Source organism: Dermacentor albipictus, chromosome 5 (genome assembly GCF_038994185.2).
Source record: "Dermacentor albipictus isolate Rhodes 1998 colony chromosome 5, USDA_Dalb.pri_finalv2, whole genome shotgun sequence".
Taxonomy (NCBI): domain Eukaryota; kingdom Metazoa; phylum Arthropoda; class Arachnida; order Ixodida; family Ixodidae; genus Dermacentor; species Dermacentor albipictus.
Genome location: NC_091825.1, coordinates 109,862,922 through 109,890,833, shown reverse-complemented (window position 1 = coordinate 109,890,833; position 27,912 = coordinate 109,862,922). Strand labels below are relative to the sequence as shown.

Genomic DNA, 27,912 nt, shown 5'->3' with positions numbered 1-27,912 from the left:
TGCGTGCGTGCGTGCGTGCGTGCGTGTTGGGGGAAGGGGGGAGGTGTCAGCCACTATGCGCTACGTTACCTGTGAGAGAATGCTGCTGCCACATTAAACGAGTTCCCTGCCCAAGGAACCGCTGAAGTCATCAGTTCCTCTCTATTATTTTTTTTTAGGTCTGCAAGAATGTTCCTCCTTGCTGTCGAAAATAAGAAGAAAAAAACAAAACACGCAGAAGGACGCTTTTGGTTCTGCTCGTTACCGGATGACGGATGGGTGAGCGAACGGCCAACCGCGCAGCCAACCGCGAGGTGAGAGATCCGTCAGCTGGTCGTTCCACCTCTCGTTGCAGCTGTCTCATTAGGAGGCAATAGCGTTGTTTCACAATGTTGCCAGAGAGAGAACACGTTGTAGTTCGCCTCACCCTGTGCTCGCTGCACACTTCGATGTGCGCGCGCGCATGTGCATTTGTTCCGAGAGTCCTGATGTGCGAGCTGGCGCGGGACGCGCGCTCAAAGAATTATGCGCGTTTAAACAGCGACGACGCTGCCCGTGTACCTCGTGCTCGTCCATGCATGCGCATCTCGGGCCCTCGTTCGCTTTGTTTATATTTATTCGCGTGGCGAGTACTGTATTTTCCGGTCTTCAGTTCGCGGACTACACGTGATGGTGACTATCTAGGAGTGCTTGTATATTAGGAATCCATTTATATGGATTTTTGCGGATGGTCAACACTTCACGAAGAATCGTTCCCACGACGCGTTACTCAGGGCCGTTAAGTCAGGGCCGTAAACGCGCGTTGCATTCCTATTAAAGAAACAAATATGTACAATAATAGTAGTTCAGCATGACCATGGGGTTTGCCACGGGAACATACGTGGTTTCTCACAGAAATTCAAGAAAGAGAGAGAGAGAGAGAGAGATGAAGAGGAAAGGCAGGGAGGTTAAGCAGATATCAGTCTCCGGTTTGCTACCCTACACTGGGGATGGGAGATAGGGGTTAGAAAGATGATAGAGAGGAAAACGCAAAAAACAAAAAAACAAAAAAAGAAACACGCACTCAAGGAGACGCACACACACAAAAGGCGTTCCAGTTAAAGACGTTCGCGAAGGCCAGTGGATCGCAGAAAGCGCAATAGCGCTTGCATGGCCTTCTTCTGTGACGTTAGGTCCCTTCGGTGGTGTAGGATTCTTGTTTCCGATAGCGTGGTTTCTACGTGGCCCCACAGAAAAGCAATATAGAGTGGTGAGTTTGTATGGCGCATTCGTGGCATATGGGTTTTTTATAGGAATAGAACTTGCAATTAAAAAGCCGCACAGTAACGCTCTGGTTTTATTTTTCAGCATGTTTTAGGACAACTGAACCATTGCTACTGTGGTACTGTGAAAAAAAACAACAACATATATAGAGTACTGCTAATTTATTTTTGGACAAGCTTGCCGAAAGCACTCGCGACTTCTCACAATGGCAAATCACAGGGAAGTCATAGCACAATGACTTTGGTTGCTCGCACGCTGAAGAATGATCGGCCTAAATTTGCCCCCGCATCTATGGTGAGTGAAGTGTCCGAGTAAAAGGTTATACACTTCGTGCCGATATCCTCCCACTGCGGATTACGAACCGAAAATTACGGCACTGTTAAACCCGTACGCGTGCCGTGGCCTTACTTACCCATCATACAGCGCGTAATAGTTTTCGTTTCTTGTAAATTTTATGTACGCTTGTTTTCTTCCTCGATGTATGTACCCTCTTTAGCACCCCGGTCTCCTCTATGCACAGATTTTGCGCACGGAGTGGCAACGCGCTAACGAAGAGCTTGCATACGTATGTGGCGCTCGCACATCGCACTCGCATGCATGTGTGTCTACGGGAGCGTGACCTCTAATTTTCTCGTGCCGTGCTTTTTGTTTTTGTTTTGTTTCCGCGTCCTGTTCTGTCACGGGTCTCTGCATTCTTGTTAGCACCTCGTCCCGCTCGAATCCTCTCCCCCGCTTCCGATCTCCCTTTCCCTTCAAATCCCTGCGCCCTCTCCTCCGCATGCGGCGAAGCGTTAGAGGGGCAGGCCTGCTCGCGCCCTAAAGCGCTAAAGTGTCCTAAGCCTCGTCCGGTATTTGCGTGCGAGGAGGTATGGCGTTAATTTAAATCCTTCTCTCGCTATCGGTTTGCGCTGCAGGTGTCTGGCTACGCGCGCTGCCTACACGCCGCCGTTTCTACTGCCGTCTGCTGTCTACTTTGCACTGTAGTACGTATAACATTGTCCTCGTCGCCGTCCGGAAACGCCCTGGCGGTGTCTCGCGCGCCGACGTGTCACTCTCCTTGTACGCACGTCACGTGTTCAGCGGAGCGTTCTTGCGTGCCGTGCGCAACGCGCGCTCGCCTGTGGCACAGAGAACGTACGAATGTGGCGGCCGGCTTCTGTGCTCTAGCTGTGCGTATGTGGTGGCACGGCCAGCGGATTGAAAAAAGAAAAAAAAAAAAGAGTTATTCAGCGGCCGCGGTAATGCCATCGGAGTAGTATATATGCACCTTCTGTCGTTGAGTGTGCGAAGGCTGTGACAATTGACTGCGGGGAGTTCAGTAAAGGAAATAGAAAATGTGTCTGCGAAATAGGGCATGCAGAGCAGCTGCTTTTCAGGAAGTGCGAGCTTTAGTCGACTGATGACAACAGTACTTTTCAAACACCTCTTATTTCTTTAATTCCGCTCCACTGGAAAACCGGAAATTGAAATAAATAAACAAATAAACAAATAAGTAAATAAATAAATAAATAAATAAATAAACAGAAGGAATGAAATGAGAAAGTTGTCATTTACTTTGTGTAGCGCACTAATTGAACAAATAACACGAGACGAGCTACACGCACAAGCGTGAACTTCCGAGTGACTTCATTGAACCCTTGTCCGTTGTTCAGTTTGCGTGCTACACAAAGCCAATCGAGCGCCAACGAGCCCAAGCGTGTGCATTGTCATTGAATTTTAGAACATTCATTATGCTTGTAACATCGGTTCACCGCTTCTGCCAGAATTCTACTTTCCGCAGCCCTGGCTGAGGTGATAGTCCAAGTACAAAAGAAAATTCAGTTACTTTTGCCATTCCGTTCCCTAAGTCTACTGTAATTGAATTCGAACAGCGATATATTCTGTCCTTGGTGTTTTTTCTCCATTATTGAACATATTACACATTACTCCGATATGGAACGGTGCTAAGACGGCCGGCAAGAGTTGGACTCGTGCTTTGTGTTTCTTCATAGGTCATATATTTTATGGTATATACAATAGCAGATAAAAAATGCATATATGAAGGAAAATGCCCGGCGACCAAGGCTGGTTTTCTGTCTTTTACTGCGAGTTTTATTTTTTTTTATTCTGTACGCAAGCGTTCACTGTGTGGAGCCCTACATTGTCTAACCAGCACACTCACCCCCACCCCCCACCCCTTAAGAAAAAAGGGGGGAAAGAAAAAAAATGAAACGCCAAGCGATTTCAGTGTTCTTTTTTATTGTGGCGAGACCAAACAAGGAGAGTAGTGAATAAATGACCTGAATATTTGCATTTCATTATTATGCTTTTTCTCTCTTTTTTTCTTTTTCTTTTTTCGCTTAAGGAAGGAACGCTGCGTGTCTGCCACCGAACAAATATTCAAAGCCTCGTTTGCTGGAAATCGCCCGCGCCGCGTATACTAAAGAATGTCGTATAAAGAAAAGGGAAAAGAAAATATCGCCCGTCGTTGCATAAACGTTTGTCCGCTGCGCAAGCACTCTGAGTCTTTTGATTTCGCACGGTGAGCTGGCAGCATTAAACGTACTAGGGTGTCCGTCATCGGGCGCTACGACTTGATGTAGACGTGCTGTAGCCGTGTTCACGGAGTCTTTGTTCTGCCCACACGGCTACAGCACGTCTACATACATCGTGTCGCCTATGGAGTATAGTTCTGGCACAGAACCACAATGCACAGTGGTTCTGCAAATCCAATCCTATTTTTCAAGCTGTAACGCTTACGAAGTGCGTCATTTCACACGTTTTGCCGCCATCGCAGTATCACATGCTAGATGACTCCGAGTTGACAAGACTGTCCGTCTTTCATTACAAAGTTAGTCTCCCATCTCTCTATACCAGATCTGAAGTTCACTTTGTTATAAGTGCGGTGTATAGCCCATTGCGGCGGAACCAGAGTTGACGTGAGGCATTGTGTGTTGTCATTGAGGTTGCGTATCGTGCCCCGATTTTAGATAAGGCTGGTTTCTTGGTCTCTGCACCTCGCAGACTTCCGGGCCAGTGTCCGTGACTCCAGATATACCGCAGAACGTAAAACTAATTTCCTTGCCGCGGTCCCACTTTTTTAGGCGCCTAAACCCTGCGTAATGTGACGAAAACGTCAAGTTAGCTGCGCAGCCCTGGCTAATTAAAGCAATCAACGCGAGGCCTCCGTTGACATGTGTCCCAGATCGTCCACACCCGTGGTCGTATGATCGTATATGCATGTATACCGACCCGGCTCAACCATTGCAACGCCGCCAAGCACTTCCGGATAGCGTCGTTCTGCGGAAGGCCCTATACGCAAGACCCGCGCGCGGAAGTTCGTGTGGGAAGACCTGTTACGCGAACACCAGTCGAATAAATGATCGCACGTTACTCTGTGCGATGTCGAAGGCCGGCTGCAGCCACAGCACGACAGTATCGGGTACGTAGCGGTGCTTGAGTGTGAGCAATGGCCTCGCACGCGTAAAATCCCAGCGCGCCACCAAGAAGACCGCGGCGTATAGCGGGTATGCCTCCTCTTTAACGAGGCATCGTGCGAGAGTGTATATACGTCTCGAACATATACGTCGTCTAGGACTTCGCGACCTGCTAACCCCAATGCTCGCACATCACACGCCGAGGTGCATGCGTCGTACCTTCGGTGTGCAGCTCGCTTCTGCATGAAGCGTGGGCCGCGGATGGGGGGGGAGGCGTCCAGTCGTGTTTACGACGTCGTGTCAGGTCCGCGGCGCAGTGCACGCGCTGGGGTCTCGCGATTGTGTGGAGGACGGTGACCGAGGCGGTCGTAAAGAAAGGCGCGTCCCCAGCTCGCTACGGCTGTCCCAGCCGCGAACGGAAAATACGTTAAAAGATTGCAAAGGAAGACGCGCGGCGGCACAGCCGGCACATTCCTGCAGTGTTCGAACTCCTCTGTGAACAGAATTGCGGCCGCATAGAGGAGCCTGCCTAGCTGAGCGTCGCGCGCCGCAACATGCGTGCACGCATCGCGGTGTGCCGTACGTTAACGAAGTTGCTGCAATCACGAGTGGTCAGTGAAAGAGATACAGTTCAGCCAGTGCGCGATATGCAGGCTGCTCCAGTATATGAAAGAATACGCACCGTCGCGCGATGCTCAAGCATTACTTCAGAATTCTCAGCTCGAAGCTGGCTTACTTGCCAATATCTCTCGTGTTGCATAAACCACCGTAGCACTAGCCTGTAGCTAAAAGAGAGAGAGAAAGGATGCATAAACAGAAGCGAAAATAACTGGTTTTAATGCAAATTAGGCGTTGCAATTAGGTGTTGCTATTGCAATTCAATTAGACGCACTGCAGGGAGTCGGTGAACGTAAAGATTCTCGGTGTTTTCTGTCACACTCAATGTTGAAACGCGGTTAGTAAAATTGCAAGTATAACTATGGGCATCCTGAGAAGTACGAAACTTAACGCTTGACCATTGCAAAGACATTGTCACTTGCGTGACATTGGTAAATGTCCGTTATGCTCGTACTGAAATGTAAAAACACCATTTGTGACTTATAGAGACAAACGGCCACTGCGCAAGTTCTTCCTCTCAAAGCACTGCGCGGCGTCTTCGCAAAGAGAATTGATGCATGCAAGGCGTTTCCATGAGCAAACAAACAAACGAAGAAAAGGTTCGACGCTCAAACAAAACTTCTCCACGCGCGCAGCACAGCGTCCGTGCGAACTTCCCGCCCCCAACTTCACCAAGCCGACCTCCGAGCTTCCGAGTGGAAAACACTCGCCCCGCGTTTCATCAAATCTCGCGCAGGCCCACGCTCCATATATCAGCTCACTCTCGCTGAAAGGTTTACACAAATTCGCCGCAGTGGGCGCCTCGCCCAGAGAGAAGATTGCAAACACCCACCGCACACTCTCGGTGGTCATCATTCCGGCGCCAAGTTTCCAGGCGGAACACTTTCTCTCCGCGGAGAGAAAAAAACAAAGCGTCCGCCTCCCAACACTTGCTCAGGGCTGCCGCGTGTTAGACGAATGCGGGAAAGATTTCTCGTGCGAGATCTAATTCATCAACGAGGATGCCCGGCGAGCCAGCGTTTCGCGGCCACCGAGCGGGCGATGCCGTGAGCGCTGCATGGCAAGCGCACCGCGCACGCCACCCAGTGGCGGCGAGCAAGCATATCTCGGGCCCACGGTTTCGCGCTCTGCGTGGTTGGAGAGGGACACACACTGACGGGAGGCGAGGCGCGCGGTAGGGAAGAAGGGCTCGGGAGCAACCGAAAATCGCGTGACTCGCGAAGGGCGCAGCAGCTGAACGATAGGGAGCAAAAAGGCCGCGCCCGAACCGCAACAGATGGCGCCACCGGCAATACGGAGCCGTATGCGCACGGTCTCAGCTGTTTGTTTTGTTTGTTTGCGCTTTTTCTGACTTTGGTACCGAAGCAAATGCAAGAGTCTGTCTTGAAGGAGGAGATGTTCTTCTGGTGCTGACTGACTCACGAATGGACTACGGGTGCTTTCGGAAGTTGGAGCAGTAAAAAGTGCGAGATTTCTTGGGCTTGTCAATGGGATGAGAGGAGGGGAGGCGGGGGGGAGGCTTAACTGCATGTTTTTGTTTTATTTCTAATCCTAAACTTTTCTGTCCGCAACGTCAACAAACATTTTATGTTAGAGCATGCCGTGCCGTAATGCATGCACAAAGCGGAAGTGTAGTCGGCAAAGCAAAAAAAGAAAAGGAAGGGTGGGGGGAGGTAAAAACGAAGAAAGTGCGACTGTTGAAAAAGTGAGATAAAGTGCAGGCAGAAAGCAATTGGCCATTTTACGCACAACGTTTGAGCACTCTGTGTTGATGTGCGTAATCTGACGCACGTCCGTGAATGAAACTGATGCTAGAATAACCGGAGTATAGCGATCGCAGATGCCTGTTTTGTCTATAACAATGTCTGCCTTTATACTAGTTCGTTCGAGCTGCGTAATATGCCTCTTAATATATGTGCGTATAAACAACGCAGGCTGGCACCGCTACCACTGTTTCATGTATTGCACTAAAGCGTTACAGAAGCATATTCTTTACAGCAGAATACGCTACGCAAAGTCCATAGCACAAGCTTATGTTTGCATTATGTTGCCTACCATGGATAGGACTGGGCCCACCGATTTCGCGCACATGTAGGCTAAAGCAAGCTCCATTCGGCGCCTGCTCAAGCGGACGAGGGAACGTTCACATTTTTCTTTGATAAGCCGACTTGGTTTGTGTTTGATTGGCTCACGTAAACGACATGTCTAAGTCCCGGCGTACCTTGGAAGTAGCTCTTGGTGCGCAAATAGGAGACGCTAAGCCTGAGTATGGAGAGCTTGTCCAGCTTCGAGAGCACGTTCTGGTCGAAAGGCAGCAGGCTGGCCAGCGTGTCCAGCTCGGCGTTCAGACGCTCCCGGTGCCGCTTGCTGGGGTTGGACTTGACCGGCTGACCGTTGGGGCCTTCCTTCGGTGCCACTCGTACGCTGTTCGGGGATGACATGGAAGAAAGAAAAGAAGAAAAAAACGGACAGGGTTCGTGAATAAGGAGTTCAACGTCGCATAACAGGCGAGGACAATGAACACTTAATGAGCGCCTAACTGCTGAATTTCATTCAAGGAAGAAAAAATCACTTGAAGCGTATAGCCAACGGTCGTGTCATCACGATGAATACACTGGCTATGGAAACGAACAACAAAGCGTGAGTTATGGTGTTGGGATGCTAAGGACGAGGTCGCGGGATCGAATCCTGGGCACGGCGGCCGCACTTCAATGAGGACGAAATGCGAAGACACCCGTGAACTTAAATTCAGGTGCACGCTAAAGAACCCCAGCTGGTCGAAATTATTGCGGAGTACCCCTCTTCGACGTTCCTCATTATGAGATCGCGGTTATGATACCTAAAACCCCATAATTTATTTTTATTAAGAAAGCGTGCATACAAAATAAACTAAGATGCTGCGTATGACACGTGAAAAGACACTGCGCATTATTCAAGAGAAGCAATATTTATCGAGAAGGGTCAAATACTGTCTGATCATTCAAGCTTTGACACTTTTCGCTTGACGTAATAAACATATACTACCTCTCTTCCAGTGCTATCGTTTCATCCAGCGGAATATATATATCAAAACGTTTATTTAAAAGAGAAAAAAAATGCAGAAAGCGAGTGGGTGGAGCCCCTAGTCCAGGGCCCCACTGGCTTGAGCGGTCCGCCGTGCTTGGTCGAGAAGCGCTAGTTGCATCTCCCGATCCTCGCTGGCGAGCCAAGTCTCCCACTGCTCCCTTCCGGAAAGTTTGCCGGCTATTTTTGGTGTATTAATTTTGGGTGGCCTGTTCTGGCAGTCCCACGTAATGTGGGCGAGAGTTGGCCGGCCTCCGCACCAAGGACAGCGAGCGCTGTACAGCGTTGGGTGAATGGCATCGGAAAATTTAGTCTGAGTGGGCTTCGGATGACACCCATACACTCCTTCCAATGTGTAGTCATAATAATGTCGAAACCAAGCTTGACAATCAGTCAGAATGTCACTTAGGATTTGTGAGGAGAACAGAGAGAGAGCTACGGTATGATAACCAAAGACGTATACGAGGGCTCTATATATGTGACATTGACCACACGTCGTGCTTGCTGGACGTGCTGTAACTGTTTTAAAGGCCACTTTTACGTCAATATCGAGTTTCAAGTTTCGATGGGTGCATCTGTAATGGAGTAATTACGTTTCACAGCATATAGTGTATCTTATATCATTGTAGTGATGAATTTGACTAGCGGATAAAGAGCATTTACATTGGTTTTTCAGTAAACCTTAGTTGAGTGAGATGCCTAAGCAATGTAGCAATCCTAGGCATACCGGTACCGGTCGGCTATTTCAGTTTAGGTTATGAACATTCGCACACCTGCACTATACTGGAAATTGTGCTTATGCAGTTAATTGTGCTAAAAAAATTGAATGAACAAAAATAAGATTTGGTTTTGAAACACCACGATTTAACAGAGGCGCGTTAACTGAAGACCTCCGTAGGATACAAGTAGTACTTAATAATGTGCCTCCTTGCACACAAAATAAGGAAAAGGCAACGATATCTGCATCTGGCTTTGCAACTTCGCTAATCTTGGGCCCTATCTTGTCATAGAAGAGAAACTTGGGCGAGTTGGTGGTGATTCATGTTCCGTAAAGTAACAGCGCAAAACCGACAAGGACGAAGGAAACGAAGAACACGGCGCTAGCGCTGACTCACAACTGAAGTTTATTTTGAGGAAAGTCACATTTATATACACAGGCCAACATGTGAACAACTGAGCGATTGTGCATGTGTATTAGAAGCCATCCTGGTGACAAGTCATCAAGATGGCTCCCAATGCTCATGCACAATTTCTATGCACAATCGCATGCACAAACGCTAGGAGCCATCCTGATGACAAGTCACCAGGATGGCTCCTAATACGCATGCAGAATCGCTCAGTTGTTCACATGTTGGCCTGTGTATATAAATGTGTCTTTCCTCAAAATAAACTTCAGCTGTGAGTCTGCGCCAGTGTCGTGGTCTTCGTTTCCTTCATCCTTGCCTGTTCTGCGCTGTTATAGTTTCCGAAACATGAATCTATCTTGTCAATATTAAAAAAAAGGATAGCAAGCTTAATGTGCTAAATTTGTAACAACGCAAGAAATATTGCTTGTGTATGGCGTCCTACACGTGTATTCTCTTGTGCAGTATACAACCGAAAGAATGTGCTACAAGAGGATTTGCATAACCGTTCAATACTTTTGCTATATACGCTTTACCGAGGGTGCTAAAAAGGGACGGCGCTTATAACGTACGCAGACAGCTCTTCAACGCAGGTCTTTCCCGTACCCACGCGTTCCGTTGTACAAATGTTCGACGGAACTGCGGTCCCTGACAAAATGACAAATGTTTTCACGCATTTCAGATCCTGCGCGAAAGTTGCAGAGGGACTTATCGAAGACATTGCAAATGCTCACGACATTTGTTAGCTGTTGCCGTAGCAACTGCATACGTGTGCCCATTTATTTGTAACAAGTTAGTCCCTGCCATTGACGATGGAGCCGCGCACGCTCTCTCCCTCTCTCCCCTCCCCCCCTCTCTATCTCTCTCTCACACACACACACACACACACACATATATATATATATGCGAATACACGTTGTGCGAGCAGTGAAAGTGGAAACTGAACTGACATGTAAGGTATGCACCCGCCGCGACAGCTGAGTAGCTGTAGTGTGTTGACCACGAGGATGCCGGCTCGATTCCCGACCATGGCGGCCGCATTCTGATAGGGGCTGAATCCAAGAGCCCTCGTGTGTTGAGCTTCGGGGGCACGTTAAAGAACCCCAGGCGATCGAAATAAATCCGGAGACCACCACATAGGGCGCCTCTCATATCTCCGTGAGTTGTTGTATTACATTAAAACCCGTAACTTATTTTTAAACTAGGCTATATCCTGTAATTGCTACGCTGTTACGATGTAGTGTATATGTACGGTACGACTTGCCAGTATAGAAGCTTACACACTTCATAAGGTGGTACTGCGAGTGCGTATATAGGACCGGCCACCAAGTGAGTCACGACTGTTCCCGCGACCGCAAAGTAAAAATGTCGATTTGCACTCAACGAAAGCGCTCTCTTTTCCAATGACGGCACAAGTCGTCGATATATCGACGCCGCGATTTCACTGCTGAGAAGCGATGCGCAGGGGAGCGGCGAAGTGCTCCTTAATTGAGGTTCCCGTGAGCTCGGCTGTATAAGCGAACGCCCTTAAAGAAACTTAATGGAGGCTAAGTTTCTTTCGCAATCGATAGCGCCAACTGCACGAATTCGCGTATGTAGTATACATATGCCTGTCGGTGCATATGGACGCATACGTATAAGCTGAAGGCAACGCGCGCCATTGCAAATATATCGTCAATGATTCAGCGACGGCGAGTGCTTTTTGAGCAGGTTTGGCAAGAGACGCCACAATTCCGCTCGATGCGCTTTCGCCGTCGGGCGCGGTGGGAGGCAAACAGGGGAAGCGAAGACATCAGCGCGTGATGTACAAAGGCCGTCGTAAGCGCTGGTGGTGAAAGTGAATGCCATGCGCATACTAACCGCTGTGGCCTGTTAGGAACGGCCCGCTGAGGTGCAAGTTTTGCCAGCCAGTTGCGACAGCGGCGTCAACTTTTCTTGGAAAGCCACCGTCATCCTGTAGCCAAACGGCGTCACTAAGTCTACTGTGTACCAAGGACAATGCGCCACGTCCGCCACTCTGCGTCGCGGGATTGCCGAGATGAGTTCGACGGACCAGGCTTTATGACTGAACACGCCACCGCCGATCTGGTCTGCCGAAGGAACGTATTTGGCAGCAACGTCCCACGCGCCTTTCAATACGCAAGACAATGGAGAACCGGCGGCCGCGCTGCGGGGGTTAGCTCGAGGAATAAGGTGCGCCTTTCCTGACGTCAGCCCCGAGTTCTGCGAAGACCGTCTGACGTCGGTGGGGACCGTGACTCTGTGCGGAAGTGTGTGTGTGTGTGTCCCTCCCGCAGAGAGGCGGCTCGTTTACGATGACTGGTCGAACGTTTCCCTCAGCTAGGGATCGAGGGAGGACAGAGTGTTTATAAACCACTGTTGTGCGGCTGCTCAGTGTACTCTCTCTCGCAGTCATGTTAGACTGATGGACTGCAACGTCCTTATGTAGATACAGTAAATAAACCCATATTCCTCGTTCTCGATGAGAAGCAGTCCTTCCTTTCAACAACGTCCTCAGCGTGGATAAGTTGGACGACGGCATGCGCCAGCTACCATCTAATTCATGCCCGACTCCAATCTTAACAACTGGTTACGAACGGTGGAATTGACCTCCCAATCATTACAGGCCTCAGAACATGACATGTATACGTATTACTTGAAAGGGCCTGATTCTTATCCGCCCCTGCCCCCTCGCTTATTTCTTTTTTGTTCAGTGGCTGACAGTGCAGTGATGATGACAGTCATATTAACGACACGGCAGCTTAGCGTTTCTATGCTGGCAATCAGAGAGATGTACTATTGTAACTATTGTACTATTTCAAGAAATGTTCCACATTCAAAGAACATATTCAGATTTTACACTTCCTTCCTTCCTTCTTTCTTTCTTCCATTTTGCGAGAAAGCATAACGGTTGGCTTTACGACTGGACAGGACGCTGACCAGAACAAGTGAATACGTGAGAGAGAAGAGGAGAAAGAGTGGGGGCGTTCGGCGTGAAGACAGAGAGAGAGGTCGTAAGGGAAAGGCAGGGATGTTAACCAGGCTGAGCTCGCTAGGCTACCTTGGACTGGGGGAGGGGAAAGGCGATTGAAAGAGGAAGAGGTTAATTAATTTTAAATTAAATTATGGGGTTTTACGTGCCAAAACCACTTTCTGATTATGAGGCACGCCGTAGTGGAGGACTCCGGAAATTTCGACCACCTGGGGTTCTTTAACGCGCACCTAAATCTAAGTACACGGGTGTTTTCGCATTTCGCCCCCATCGAAATGCGGCCGCCAGGGGCGGGATTCGATCCCGCGACCTTGTGCCCAGCAGCCTAACAGCATAGCCACTGAGCTACCACGGCGGGTAGGAAGAGGTTGAAAGAAGTTCACAGTTTGCACTACAAGTGTTCCTCACTGAGTCAGCCAAAGACGGCCATACAGGCGTGTGATGCCTGGAATACACAGCCGGTGTCATGGTTTGTTCAGCGTGCGATTCTGCATGTCGATGAGCACACATTTACGCAACAGTAGCAGAAACACGGGCCTTGCCTCACGTGGAAAGCAGTCTGACTAGCGTTGCCTTGCAGTAGCGCTTGCCTTGCGCGAGAGTTAGTTCAGGTGTTCCATTATTTGAGCATGCGGACATGTGAGCTAAAGGACAATGTGATCTACGGCTTTTACAGAACAAGGCGACATTCCGTTTCTCCGTAACAAAAACAATGCCCGTTATAAAGCATCTACGACGTCTCTTGCTGAACGAATGACGATACAGTGATTACAGGTTTGTGTCGAATGCAAAGAGAAAAAAGAAAGTATATTTTCTTCCTGCGGCACAAATAAAACAAATGAATGGCCAGGCAATGATATAAACACAGCGATAAAAAGAAGTCTTTGACAATCGCGCTTGACTGAACTTGCGGCTCCTAATGAAAGTGCTACAATCACTATATTTTGCTCGTGTTGGTGCATGTGCTTCAGGGTTGACAGAAATTTGTTTATTTATTATTCCCATTTACTGTATACAACAGCCCATATTGCGTCCGATTTTACAGTTGCCATACTCAGCATGGAGTCTTCGTAGTGTTTTCATATAATGAAAACGCAAGTATCAGTTGCGTACGGCTTAGGGCTCCTATGGCTAGCGTTGCGAAACTGAAAGCATATACGAGAACTTCACCCACGGTGGTATAGCTTGGTGTCATACCAGACTGGTTTGGCGTTGCGCTGCTGAGTTCGAGGGTCGTGGCTTCTATCCCGGCCTCGGAGGTCGCATTACGATGGGGCGAAATGCAAAGGGACCCGTGTACCTAGACTAGGCCTGCACGTTGAACAACCCCCAGGTGGTCGTAGTCACTATACGGCATGCCTCATAACCAGTTCGTGGGTTTCACACGTAAACCCGCGGAACGCATAATTTTAACGAGCACCGCGGTGATTCGGCAAATTCTCTTCTCTTGTTTCGTCGCTTGGTTCACCTTCAAATCACGCTATACGATGCGATGAGAGGCTTCTGAAACGCCTCTGCTCGTTGCCTTGTGCTAAGCATTCTTCAAATAAGGAAAAAAGTGCGTTCCCTGGGGGAAATTTAACGCGGACTCGTACACCGCGGCGACGATGCACTCAGCCGTTATACGAACGAACGCCCCCTCGAGTGAATCGACACGAACGTGCGTGCACCGCACCGCCACGTTTACAATCCGCCGTAAAACTTGATATCCATGTTCGTTGGCTACGTACGCCTCTTCAGTGCCGCGTTTCAAGCGGTGGGCGAGCCAAGTCCGATCTCAGGCGGAAGAACGAAAACAAAAACCCGCATAACACGAACAACGAACCGCAATCAGAGTCGGCGTTGAGAGCATGTCCCTAGGTCACCTCGAAAGCTCGGCTAAAATGAACGGCAGATGAAGGAGCAGCTGCCTATGCAAATGCACACTCAGCTCAGCCAGAGAACGATGAAAGAAAAAGAAAACCGAGAAAAGGAGGGAGGGTGAGACATCTGACCTCAAAAGCAAAACTAACGAGCATAACGATCGGAATAGCAAAGTTCCTTGGGTGAAGGGGGAGGATGAGGATGATGAAGTAGCGGTGGCAAAAACGGGAGAAGAAAGACCGCTAGTGGCGAAGACAAAACGAAGTCCGTTCGCGGCACCAAGCAACCGTCGTGGAGCGTCGCGTTCCGGAGCGGCACGGCGTTGCGGCAGTGCTGCCAACTCAATACGCGGTTCCGCCAGCCAGCGTGTGGAAAACGATCCTCCTCTTCTTCAACAACTTCGCCGCTGCAGCCCTCGCATTGCCTCCTGGCTTCCCCTTGAGCCGCCGAACCCTTTCCTCATTCCGTACTCGCGCTCCATCCCTCCTCCCGCTTGCTATGCCATTACGCTTACGACGTGCCGCCCCTAGCCGCGCGCGCGCGGCCGGCGCATTCAATCAAGATGGCGTGCCTGGCGAACATCTCGTTTGCGCGTTGACCGCTGGGCGCGCTGCGAACATTACCCGGCCCCGCGGCGCTAATTCGGTTGACTGGGTGCCGAGGTTCCGTTCCGCCTTTCTTCGTCGTTTCCTACATTTCTTTCTTTTTCTTTTTGTTTTTTTCTCACTCGAACCTGTGTGTCGTGGTAAGCTGCAGCAGCAGCAGAAGCTCGGCGCACACGAGGTGGGAGATAACCGCCGTGCACCGCCGCCTGGCGCGCGAACCACCTTCGCGTACCGCCGCGTATAAAGGGTCTTCTTCCTTCGCACTTAGTTTGGCCCGGGATAGCATTTATAATACGCGCACAGAGAACCGCGCGCCAGAGGAAGAAAGAGCAGCGTCTCGCTTTTCGCGCGCGTTCCGGCCTTCCCGCGGTAAGAGGACCGCGCTAAAGTGCGCGCTTGCAGGCCAGGCTTGCCTGCTCGAGAGCCGCCTCTTCGCTTTCGTCTCGCGAGAGGCAGCTTCGCCGCGAGAAAGCGCACGCCAGCCGGCTCTTAGGAGGAAGCACACACCCCGTGGCCACCGACGTACTCCGCCTCTCAATTCACGCCTTCTCTGTCTTGCCTCTTTCCTTCTCACGGTTCTTACGTTTCAGCTTCTTTACGTATCTTTTGTGCGGAACATGGATGGTTTGGAGAAGCTGTTTAGACGTACGCTTTGAGGCCGCCCAGACTTCCGTAATTCGCTGGTGTTATTTCTATTATATTTTTTAAAGCAGCATGGGCACATTAAGGATATATGCAGAAAGGCGTGAGTAGTCCTTTAACGCTGGTTTCTTTTCTTTTTTTTTTAATGTCTGCTCTCGTTGCTTCCGGCTACATCTATCTTTTTTATGATTCAGCTGCAAATATTTATACCACGGTCAGTTAACGCTGGCGTAAGCCTTTTTCGCTCAAAATTTTATAATAAACGTGGTGCACTGGTTTTCCGTCTGCACTTGCAAAACAAGCTATAGTACGGTTGCGATACTCTATATCATATCGATGTATTTCACCACGTCGTTTTCCGCAGCATTTTAAGCAATCGTCGAAAGTTTAGTCGGGCGTCTTGTGTCCGTGCCAGTATCGATGGTGTCAGTAGCATGTGTCGATGTTATGCAAGAGGAATAAACACATTAGAGAGGATACCTGTCGCATGGGGCATGATACGAAAGCCCTTAGAAGCGAATGTGGGAAAAAATTTCCAACCAACGTGGTAAAACTACATAGTTGAAGTAGACTGACGGGTCGAATGTTTCCGAAGAAACGCTGGAGAAGAAGATAGTAAGTTGTTTTGTCTCGCACGATAATTGACACCAAATTAGGCTCTAGAAATCTGTTCTCGTATATGTCAAAAAGCCAGGGCCTCAAGCATGGTAACCTGCCCCTCCAAATACCATGTCTTGTCCTACGAATGACCAAGAGCCCCAGCCTACACAAAGCACAAATGAATAATAGGGGTCATCACGCTATCTGCGAACATGCAGAAATATTGTCCTTCCAGCCATCTCAGTATCAAACATTCAACTCGCCTAATCGCGGCGATGTGACGGCCTCACGACTGCAGAGAGAGGGAGAGTGAGGGGAAAGCGAGTCGCCCCTGGTTGGCAAGAGGACGCATGCAATGCGGTGACTCTGATACAGATCGGTGTAACTGAGCGCATTACTCCAACTTTATTTCAAGAAAAGGAGAAACAGTATCACGTGGCACTGAAGTACACTATAAAAGGTTAGCACCTTTTGGGTTGTATTTTTGTCTCACAACGATAATCGTCATCTGTCTTGCTTGCGTTTCCTTTCTTGAAAACGCTGCGCTCGCTTCTTTCCTGTCAAGAATGATATGTCACGCTGGTAACGCGCACGGCGTTCGTGACCGGGAAGTGCCGGGCGCGGCAGCGTTAAAGAAAGGAAAGGCGCGCAAGATGTATTACAATTATTGTTGCGCGACAAGATAAGCCTCAAAGGGCACAAACATTTCTTAGGGTGTACCAAATGAGAGTAACATTTACACGTTTCGTTTTCGTCCTCACTCAAGAAGCGGAGTAACATGCGCAGTACCAAGACGACGCAAGAAACGACGAGCACATCTGTTCTTTCTTTCCTTTTTCGTTGCCTGGAGCGCGCGGAGACGCCGTAGAAAAAACTCTCCAAAGCGAGTTCCTGGTATGTGCTTAGTATAGCTCCGAGCGTGGAAACGACTGCTGTTCGAACGAGTGCGTATCGGGCCTCTGACCTTCCCGCGTTATAGTACCATGAGAGGAGAACAGCGATTGCTGTCGGCTTCTGCGCACCTTTTTGCATAGCAGAGTGATTAGCGTCAACCGTGTCATTACGAGGGCCATCTTTCAGGGGCCTGTCCGTCCGTCCCGCTGGCAGAGGCATCACCACTACCCTCCCCCTCTTTTTTTTACCTCTAGTTTTCTTTGTCCCATTCGCACAGAATCCGGTCTTCGCTGCCCTCCACGAGGTGCCGTCTTGCCAACTCCTGGCACTCTGGCCGGGATTGCACAAAAGCGGGCGCTACGGGAGATGACGCGATAGGATTCGTGTGCGCTTCGACGCGTCTGCGGAATCACACGGGGCAAACGTTCTTTTGCGCGCTTCGAAACGAACTACGTTCGCCACGTGTCAAGGCCGCCATTTGAAGCTTTGTTACACTGTCAAATTAGAGACGGTAAAACGACACGCTTTCTTCTCTTTTCGTCTGCCTTCAATCCGTACGCAGCGTTCTTGCATTATGTTACAGAGACGTGTGCATAGTACATCTAGAACAAGCGCGAAGCCATAGTGGTCGTCGAGTGCAAATGTGTAGTCGTAGCTAAGGGAGTGACATGTATGTTGAATGGCGAGTGGTCAGAAACAGGAATAATATATGCGGTTTTACGTCCTAAAGTAACACAGTCGGCCACAAGAGACGCCATAACAGGTGCTCCGGACTTACTTTGTGTACGAGATTTGTGTACATCTCGTGTACATCTTGGTACACGAGTGCGTTTTGCATTATGCCGTCATCAGAAGCTGCCGCGATGCATGGCTGGGAATCGAGCTTGGGTCCTGGCACTCATCAGCAGGAGTCTCGTAAGAATGAACGGTTTCCACACAAATGAAATTCACCTCTCGGACACTCGTGTATGTAGTACACAGTATAGTGAGACTAACAGTTGTCCCATCCGTCATGTCTGCGGCTATTCCGGTGAAACAATTACGCGTTACCTTTTAGTTTGTTTTGTTGGTTATGCGTTTGCGCACAATTCACTCAGAGCCTCTCCCAGGCTGTATTATCTGTCAACGTATTGCAGCGCACACCCTGGCGAGCGGCCAACGCGGCCTCTCTACTGTAATTACATATCGGGCACACCGGTGCCGACAACGGCGAAGACGGACACAATAACGCGACAGATGAAGATTCGCGCGATTTCCACCGCGTCCCGCGTGGGCGCGCCAGCGCGCACTCGGAGCCCTGAGCATCATTTGTCAACGAGCGCGTACAAGACCTGCCACGCGATCTCCGATAACCTCCGCCGCACGGCAGCTCTGCCGCGACGGTTTATACGCGTATGTTACGTATACATCAGTGAGCACACTCACGCACACACGCACGCGCTGTACACGAACGCCAGGTGGCGAGCACACGCGTTTTCCGAGGCGCGACGCGCCAGCCGCGTTGCGTCACCGTGCGCTCGGCTATCGCGGCCTGAGCCAAGGGAGAAGAGCCCATGGTTCTGGCTCGCGCTTTATCGCCCGCTCTAAGCTTTTCTTCCTTACTAGGGGTCGCGCTTATCTCTAGCGAGGGATCGGGCGACGACGCTCATTACCCTCGTTTTATCAGCAAAAGGGCGTGCTCTTTTCACCGTGGTCATCAAAACCGAAAACGAGCAAGGAAAAATCTGAACTCGGCGCCCTCTGGCGGTGGCCATGCGGGCTTGCTATCATCGCGGCGTTCGTTACCGCGCAGCCGTTGCGAAGAGTGAAGTATAAGAGAAAAAAAAGGAATCGGGAGAGAAAGAGAGAGAGGCACTGGAGAGCAGGCTCATTAAATATCTATGTCCCGCGCTCGGCTTTGACGACGGTCGTTTCTGTTTGGCTAATGATTCCCGAAACCGGCGCTGGCGTTCCTTTTTGTGTATGTAGCTGTGTATATACGTGGCAAGGCGTAGCGGTTGCCCATGTCTAGGAGCTTCGGGGCGCCATCGTCGTGTACGAAGAGATTTCTTAATTATATATTCCTGTTCTTTCTTTCTTCGAATAGCTGCGGGTTCCCCAGACCGTGATTGCCGAACCATGTTGTTTCTTCCATCCACTGTTCCCTGCTATAACCCTCCTTGGTAGATCGCAGGGTCGCATGTTGGTCACATTTTGGGCCCGTATACGCTCGAACACGCTCGAATTCACTGCACGTGTAACACGAAAGCATTCGACGAGGTCTACTTATGCAAACGAATTCGCCAAAGCTGACACCTCAGAAGTTGTCCAGCAGTACACTGTGTTGTAATGCTTTGTATATATGCAGTGGCCGGCGTGGACGGAAGAACAAAAACATGAGGAGGAAGGCAGAATAGGGTATAAGTTGATAGAACGTTGCCATACCATGACTTGACTTAATTTGTAAGATAGCATGACGCCACATGTATATACATACACCTAAACCCCTGCCTCATGGCGCTCGAGAGGACCGTGGAAATTTCCATTAAATTTAAATTTTGCCAATTTGATGGCAACATGACCTTATAAGGACCTTAGCCCACTTCCTTATGAGAATAGCAAATTCGAAAAGCTGGCTTCCCTGAAACTTCATGTTTTCTTTTGGAAGGCGCACAGTGATGCACCTGTAAACTTTGCCCAACGTGCTACAGAACTTGGACCCAGTCCCAGCCGACGTCAGCCCGAGCGGGTTTCAAAGCATTGCAGTGTGGAACTGTGAGACAGTCTGTGAGCGTTTTGCCAGGCTCCTCACCGAGTGCGCGTGGACTATCGCTTTTTCGCACCTCCGTCTCTCATCTTTGGTCTCTCTCTCTTTTTCTTTTACTATTACTCCTTCCTCCAGTATGCACTATATACAACTGGACACTTATCCTGGTTGACCTCGCTGTGTTCTCATCTAATGTTTCTCTCTCAAGCGGGAACGGACGCGTTGCGTGCAGTTGTCGCAACTAGCAGCGGCCGTTCATTCACGAGCTCACATTGGCCAACGTACGCCACGTAGCGAAGCGTTAATAAATCGCTAAGCCTAACACGCGCCGAAACCGCGGCCGTTGCGAAAGCATATATATATACGCCGTTGTATAACCGCCTCCCAGCGGCGCAATCAATTCGGACACGCGCGCGCGTCATCTCGCGCATGCGCCGTACATATCCCCACCCAACCCGCTTGCATCCGCCCCTCCCACGAGTATAAACACGTTGTCCCCACCCCACGTGAAGCCCTTGTCGTCGTTGATGAAGCAGCCCGAGGCCGGACGTCCCCGACCCAATTGTGCGTCGCGCCCAACCCGCGGTGACACGTTGCGACATCTAGGCGGCGCTGACATCGAGGCACCCTAGCGCCAACAAAATGCGAAGCGCAGAGCCGAGGGTAGGTCGCATGCGCTGTGATGGCGCGTATAAGGAACGGCCCGGTGTATTTCTATGCTGGCTTCCGTTGAGCATGCCTTGGGAGAGAGAGAAAGCAGACGAAGGCGGAGTGAAGCGAGGCCTAATGAGCACGTCAGTGGTCGCAAATTATGAGAAACATCGGCAGAGTGGTGCGGAACTGCTGTGGCTGCTTCTCGCCCTCTCATACGAGAGGTTTAGATTACGGTATGCGAGATGCTTGAGATCCACTTGCGCATACCCGCGAGCCACCTTGTGTCTCAGGAAGACACAAGCAGTCATTGGGCTCTTGGGTACGCAACCTGCTTCCTTCCCCTCTAAATATATTTATTCTTTGAAGTCTACATAGTAAACGAGGGTCCATAGTCGCAAAACTTCTCTTACGCATGAGGACAGCGCCTCGATGGCAGACGCTCAGGCACTCAACGCTCATCATAGCGATCAGGATAAACACACGATCACAGCGGCTGTGGCCATTCTTTGCAGAAAGAAAGAAAGAAAGAAAGGAAGAAAGAAAGAAAGAAAGAAAGATGGAAAGAAAGAAAGAAAGAAAGAAAGAAAGAAAGAAAGAAAGAAAGAAAGAAAGAAAGAAAGAAAGAAAGAAAGAAAGAAAGAAAGAAAGAAAGAAAGAAAGAAAGCCCGGTTTATTGTGCACGAATGAGATCAATCAATAGCAGAAGGCTCTTATGCTCTTACGCAATAACTGTTCGTATGAAAATGCAAGCCAACCTCGATGCTGGAAGTATTATTAGCGAAGCGGCTGGCCAATGGCCAAAGAGCACTTACGAACGAAAACGAAAATTCGGCTCTAGAAGCTTTGAGAGTACGGGCCGAGTATACTCGTATTCCTAAAACTCCTTACGCAAGAACCTACGCAAGAAGCGGTTGGCGTTCCTGCATCCGCCACTCGTGGTGTTGATTGGCATGTGACGAGACGATCGCCGCGTCTATGGCCAACTGCGGATGGCATAATTAAGTATGCGAAGTTATCTGATCAAGATCCATTAGGTACTTCCAATACTTACACAGGCAATATACCTACACAATGTGGGATATATGACACAAATAAGCGCGATTCCCACTTTTATTGACGCATCGAAAGGTGTCTGTGCCATTGTGGATTCTCAATTAACAATTTTGCAGGAGAGCATTAATTATCGGTGAACACAACCACTGAATTGCAGTATCATAGTGCACGCATAGTAGTCCTCCATAAAGCAACAAAATCCCAATAAAGAAGGGCGTCAGACAGGGAGATACGATCGCTCCTATATATGCTATTCACAACGCGTTTACAGGAGGTATTCAGAGACCTGGACAGGGAAGAATTGGGGAGAAGAGTTAATAGAGAATACTTTAGCAACTTGCGATTCGCTGATGATATTGCCTTGCTTAGTAACTCAGGGGACCAATTTCAATGCAAGTTCACTGACCTGGAAAGGTAAAGCTGAAGGGTGGGTCTAAAAATAATCTGCAGAAAACTAAAGTAATGTTTAACAGTCTCGGAAGAGAACAGCAGTTTACGATACGTATCGAGGCACTGGAAGTGGTAAGGGGATACATCTACTTAGGACAGGTAGTGACCGCGGATCCGGATCACGAGACTGAAATAATCAGAAGAATAAGAATGGGCTGGGTTTGCGTTTGGCAGGCATTCTCAGATCATGAACAGCAGGTTGCCTTTATCCCTCAAGAGAAAAGTGTATAACAGCTGTGTCTTACCAGTACTCACGTACGGGGCAGAAACCTGGAGGCTTAGAAAGGGGTTGTACTTAAATTGAGGACGACGCAACGATCTATGGAAAGAAGAATGATGGATGTAACGTTAAGGGATAAGAGAAGAGTAGATTGGGTGAGGGAACAAACGCGAGTTAATGACATATTAGTTGAAATCAAGAAAAATAAATGGGTATGGTCAGGACATGTAATGAGGAGGGAAGATGACCGATGGTCATTAAGGGTTACGGACTGGATTCCAAGGGAAGGGAAGCGTAGCATGCAGGGGGCGGCAGAAAGTTAGGTGGGCGTATGAGATTAAGAAGTTTGCAGGGACGACATGGCCACAATTAATACGTGACCGGGGTAGTTGGAGAAGTAAGGTAGAGGCCTTTGCCCTGCAGTGGGCGTAAACAGAATGATGATGATGATGATGATGATGATGATGATGCTGATGATGATGATGATGATGATGATGATGAGTGCATGCATATCGAATCTCTGAACCATGACTGAGCTGCACGGCGCATGCGTGCAGTTCATTCACATCATCATTCACAGATCGATTTCTTTTCTGCATTTCGGGGATAATGCTTCTCACAAACTTAAGTTCCGGCGCACATTAATTAACGTGGCGTTTTTCGTACGGGCCAATGCTTGTTTCGCGTTTCATGTATTTGCGCAGGTCGATCCAGAGAATGACGGTTGTTATATGCAGTGTAGTGCTTTTTCCAAACATCTGTCTTTCTTACTCGTGTATCGTTAGCGCACCAGATCTGGGGCCAAATTCACTAGACTTTTCGTTCGTTAGTACCTCTAGCCGTGCAGCTGCCTTAGTTTATGATATCTCGAACATTGTGATCGAATGACATCGGTTTACGAACAGCTCTATAGCGTAAAGATTTTCTTTGTGGACATATATGCCAAGTTATCATCGTCACTATAACATATACGGGGTGATCATTTCTAAGTTTGATGAAGTTTATAAAAGTCGTCTTAGGTAGATATCGCTCATTCTTGAGATGGGCTATTCGAAGCGGTGGACATATTACTAGCAAGTGAAATCGAAACATACATTCTCCTGACATTTAGTAACTTCCTTTAGTAACAGACATTTAGTAACTTCCTAATTAGTTACATTACGAAGCATGTTGCACTTTACAAATTGTAGCCGGTGAGCTTTCAAGACCTTTCCACTTGAAATGAATTTGTAGGATATGACACCAGTTTCGATATATTTCGCAAAGTGTGGGACGAGATACATGGGCGTTCCAGTTACTTTCGTGCTCCAATGCATAAAAGACCGTTTCATCAAAAACGTAAATGGAACAACAGCGCATTTTTACGGTGAGTTTTATGGCGTATATATTCAAACTGCCGTCATTCTGGAAATTCATTTCAAGTGGATACGCATTGCAAGCTCACTGGCTAATTCGTAAATTGCAATATGTGTCGTAAAGTAATTCATTGGTAAGTTAATTATTGAATTTGTTTTTAATTACTTGAATATTTATTTTGATTTCTCGTGCTATTAATGTCCACCTGTTCGAATAATCCAGCTCAAGGACAAGAATTATACGATTGCGAATCAGAAAGTCTTTGCCCCTACTTTTTCATTAGCCACAGAAGGGTACATACTAGTATTTACAAATATGCGTGCTATTCTACGAACCTTTTTTTCCACATAGTCCCCCACACCACTTCAGACATTTGTCCCATCGCAGCACTAAATTTGAGATGTCTTTTACGTCAGTCAACGACGCACGCGGCCTCCTCGAACGCTCATTGTCATGGAAGTCTTCACGGTCTTTTGCGAACTCACAACACAACCACCTGAAAACTTCTCAAAGCGAGACACCTTTCCCTATACGTCGGCTGCATTTCCCTGTGGATTTCAATGGGCGTTCGCCCCTTGCTCCATAGAAAACGAATCACACTTCGTTGCTCGTATATGCCGTGGGCGTGTGAAACACAAGCGCCAACTTCAACAACTGACAGCAGCGCCGTGCCGCAGAGCTGCCACCAGATAGGGCCGGACCGGTCCAGGAAAGATCCACCGCTGGGAATGGATATGGTGACCTCGCATTTACAGTCGTAATTTGGCTGAAAAAAAAGTACGGACAAAAACTTTGATTCCCCCTCGTATATGCTATCTGCCATGGACGAATTTTAAATGCTCCGTTAGGCTTAGAATTATCACCCCGTATAGTTTATCAGCACAGGAGTGATGCTAGATGTTAAGTGTGCACGCAAATATTGCATGAAGCCCCCTTGGACTTCTGAACTATTCACCAGCTGAAATAACGAAGCGTTTTCGATATTGCGAACCTAAAGTTTGGGGACGCAAACCGACGGGTTTACAAGATGGCGTTTTGCGTGCGCAAAAGTCCCTCTGGGTACAAAAAGTCCTTTGGGAGCACAGTATCTAGAGCTCCCCATGCATGCTAACGCGTAAAGAAAGACGTTGACCAGTAAAAATCCGGAGGGATAAAGATGTATAGCTGTTACCATGCGCTATATATAGCATGTGGACTGCAGACGCTATAGCTACATGTGAGCGTGCGTGCTACAATACTGAATTATGACGTTAAAGGAGCAAATACAGTATGAAAATCTCAGAACGCACCGATATGCGTTCGCAAACACAGACCACACAAGTTTAGTGCGTACACGAACTAGAAGCATTATAGCGCTGAACAAAGAAACCGTTTCGGTCTGTCTCTTCATCCTATACTTATGATTTCTTCCTTCCTTTCTGTCCTTTTTTGACCCGTCAAGCTAAACGGTACGCATAATCAGTATCCCCAACCTGGTGAACGCTGTGTGAACCCATGTCAGCGGAAAGGAAGAGCGCGTATTTCACGCATTTTATTTGCGAAGCGGCACTCCATTTCGTTTCGCGCACTATAAGCGATGTCACAGGGGCAGGAGAGAGAGAGAGAGAGAGAAAGACTAGAACCGAGGATCTTGTTAACCGACGTATACCGACTTAGGCAAGCTGTCACCGCGCGTCGTCCTGAGTCTCATCACTTCATCACGCAAGAGCGACGTGCGCTCACATGGGGGCGCCCGCGGCGCGCAGCCGCAACGAGCCAATCATCGCGTGGCGTCTCGTCGCCAAGCAGTCACGTGGCGTGCCATGTGTTAGGCGCTGGGCCTTCTTGTCACCGAGGGGGAAGCGTTCATCTGCATGACCCCCCCACCCACCCGTTTCCGCCCCCCTCCCCTAATTCCTCCATACCATACCTTTTTTTTTTCCCTCTATGCGACACGATGCACTCATGCCACCGACCGCGGGAAGACCACACACGCAGACCGGGAGCGCGCGCATGTGCTTTCTCGCGCGATCACGCAACTTCGCGTTTTCGCCTTCGCTCTGATGGACTTCGATTGCCTGTCCGGACAGATTACACGCGCGCCGCGGTATCGATATCGAAGGGGCACGCCGCGAATGTCCGCGCGGATCGGGATAATCTGCTCGAGGCGGACGGATTAGCAAGCGATGCTCCCATGCCGCGAATCTATACGTGTACACACATTGAGAGGCCAAATAAACAAGAACAAAAAAGAAGAAAGACAGAGAGATAGAAGCAACCCAATCATCGTTCCTCCGGCTCGCAGTATGCGTATCTCTTTTGTCCGGCATCGTCATGCACTCCGGGCTGCTCCCCCTACCCCCGTCGTCCTGCTCCTCGGTCGTTTCAATGTGCGCTTTCGCTAATCCTCGCTCTATTCAAGAGGCAGAGACACGCCCTATTTTGTCCGACAGGCTCTGTCGAGTCATAGAGTGACAAGAACGAGTTCTGAGCGAGAGTTATCGCTGTGTATATATAGTACGCTGCACTCTGCGCATACGTACGTGCGAGTCGTGAATGTATACGCGGAATTGCGCGTATTTTATTTACACGGCGCGTTGCGTCCGCATACATGTCAAAGCAAGCGCTGTTTATGGGGCAAACCCTCAAAGAGTATAAAGGGACCTATACATCATGTAACCTCCGCATCCAACCATACCTTATGATCACGTCGAATAACGCTTGTGTGTGCGAGAGAGAGAGAGAGAGAGAGCGAAAAGTCATAATGCAAAGGCAGGGAGGTTAACCAGGCTGGGCCCGGTAGGCTACCCTGTAATGGAGAAGGGGGAAAGATAACTGAAAAAGAAGAAAGAGAGAAGTTCGAACTTTGCACTGTTACGCACACGAGCATTCATCGCTCAGTCACTCACAGGCGGTCATGCAGGCTGGTGCGTTTCCAGAAACGCAGCAGCACCTTTGTGGCCTTGCTTGTGCGGTCGGTTTTGTACGGGATCCCAGCTGATCATAGGAGACTATTGGTAGCTCGCGGGTTACGTGTACATTGGTTTTTGAATTAAGGAAGTAGCTAAGCTTACAATATATTTTGTTTTCTATTGTATGTCGTTGCAAGTTTGACGGTCCGCGACATAAATTGTGCCGCGCATAAGGAAACAGTCCTCCTTCCTTGAAAGTATACATATACATGTATACAATGGAACAGTTGCAGCGCATTTGTCGAGATACATGCTCTGCATGCTCTTACGTATAATTCTATCGTAATATATATATATATATATATATATATATATATATATATATATATATATATATTGTGTGCTCGTCTTTGTTGATTTCTTGTTCGCGTTCTTTTTACAGTAGACAGATGTCACTGCCGCTGCGACGTATCCCTCTCAATGCAAATTGTTGTAGACGCCTTCGGGCGACCGTCGAGGAGCTCGAGAGGCACAATTACAACGTCTTTCCGCGTTTCGCAACCGAGGCCGCGAGCGCTGCAGGTTTTTATCTCTCCCTTCGCCACCCTTCCCTTTCTCTCTCTCTCTCGCTAATTGTGTGCAGCGCTGTGACACCTATACCGCATAGGCGCGCTGTCCGTCGCAAAAATATTGACCGTACTTTCACACTATATCTTTCCGTCTCCTGAAATGGTGGTGCGACAAATCTTGAAGGAAGGCTAATGAGATCGACATGAGTGCTGCTCCGCGGTACGTGCGCGGAGCAACTATATAGGAGACAAAGTGCATTGTCTTCATTCGCTAAAATAACAAAACAATAACGGACTGAGCGCTGAACGTCCTCAGAATACTCGTTCAATTAATTAATAAATTAGTTCGGTGAACTTTAACCATAGCGAAAAGCCATTGTTGCGAACCATTTCACTGGCGACGATTTCACCGTTCCTAATGTTTGGTTCGCGTACTCAAACAATAAGAGAACTATAGGTGGACAATAAGAGAATTAGGTGGCTATGCCACGACGTTCATGAGTCACACTTACATTATGGGAAGCAGAATTAACAGCTTCATTATTTTTACGAGTGTCCAGGTACCACGGAGTTCATGCAGTGTCGGGTTTCAATCTGCACTGTGATATCAGATTCGCTGCATGCTGCCAAAGTAATACAGCCCTCTATTAAAGCGTTCGTCGAAGTGCTGACTTTACTACGGCGCAATGTGGGGGTGGGGGGGAAGTATAGGCTGGTGTGTGTGTGTGGGGGTGGGGGGTGCCTTGTCCTTATTGCGAGCTGATGACGTTGCGCCGCACGGATGCAAGACACTGAGAACTCAGTCACACTGGCACACGAGCTCGCTGTTCCAACTGGCTGACACGCACGAGCACTGTACAGCTGTCACGCCAATGCACGATTTTCAGGAGCCAACGTGTTCCTTATGAAGGTTC

The 27,912-nt window shown here is 48.9% G+C and overlaps 1 protein-coding gene across 1 annotated transcript in view; it reads right to left on the bottom strand.

Annotated features, from left to right (window-relative positions):
• Positions 1-27,912, bottom strand: part of ss (spineless) — a 176,075-nt gene that overhangs the window by 83,211 nt on the left and 64,952 nt on the right. Inside the window, exon 2 of the mRNA XM_070538736.1 lies at positions 7,498-7,700. Coding sequence (XP_070394837.1) covers positions 7,498-7,700 — 203 coding nt within the window. The remainder of the gene's footprint in view (positions 1-7,497; positions 7,701-27,912) is intronic.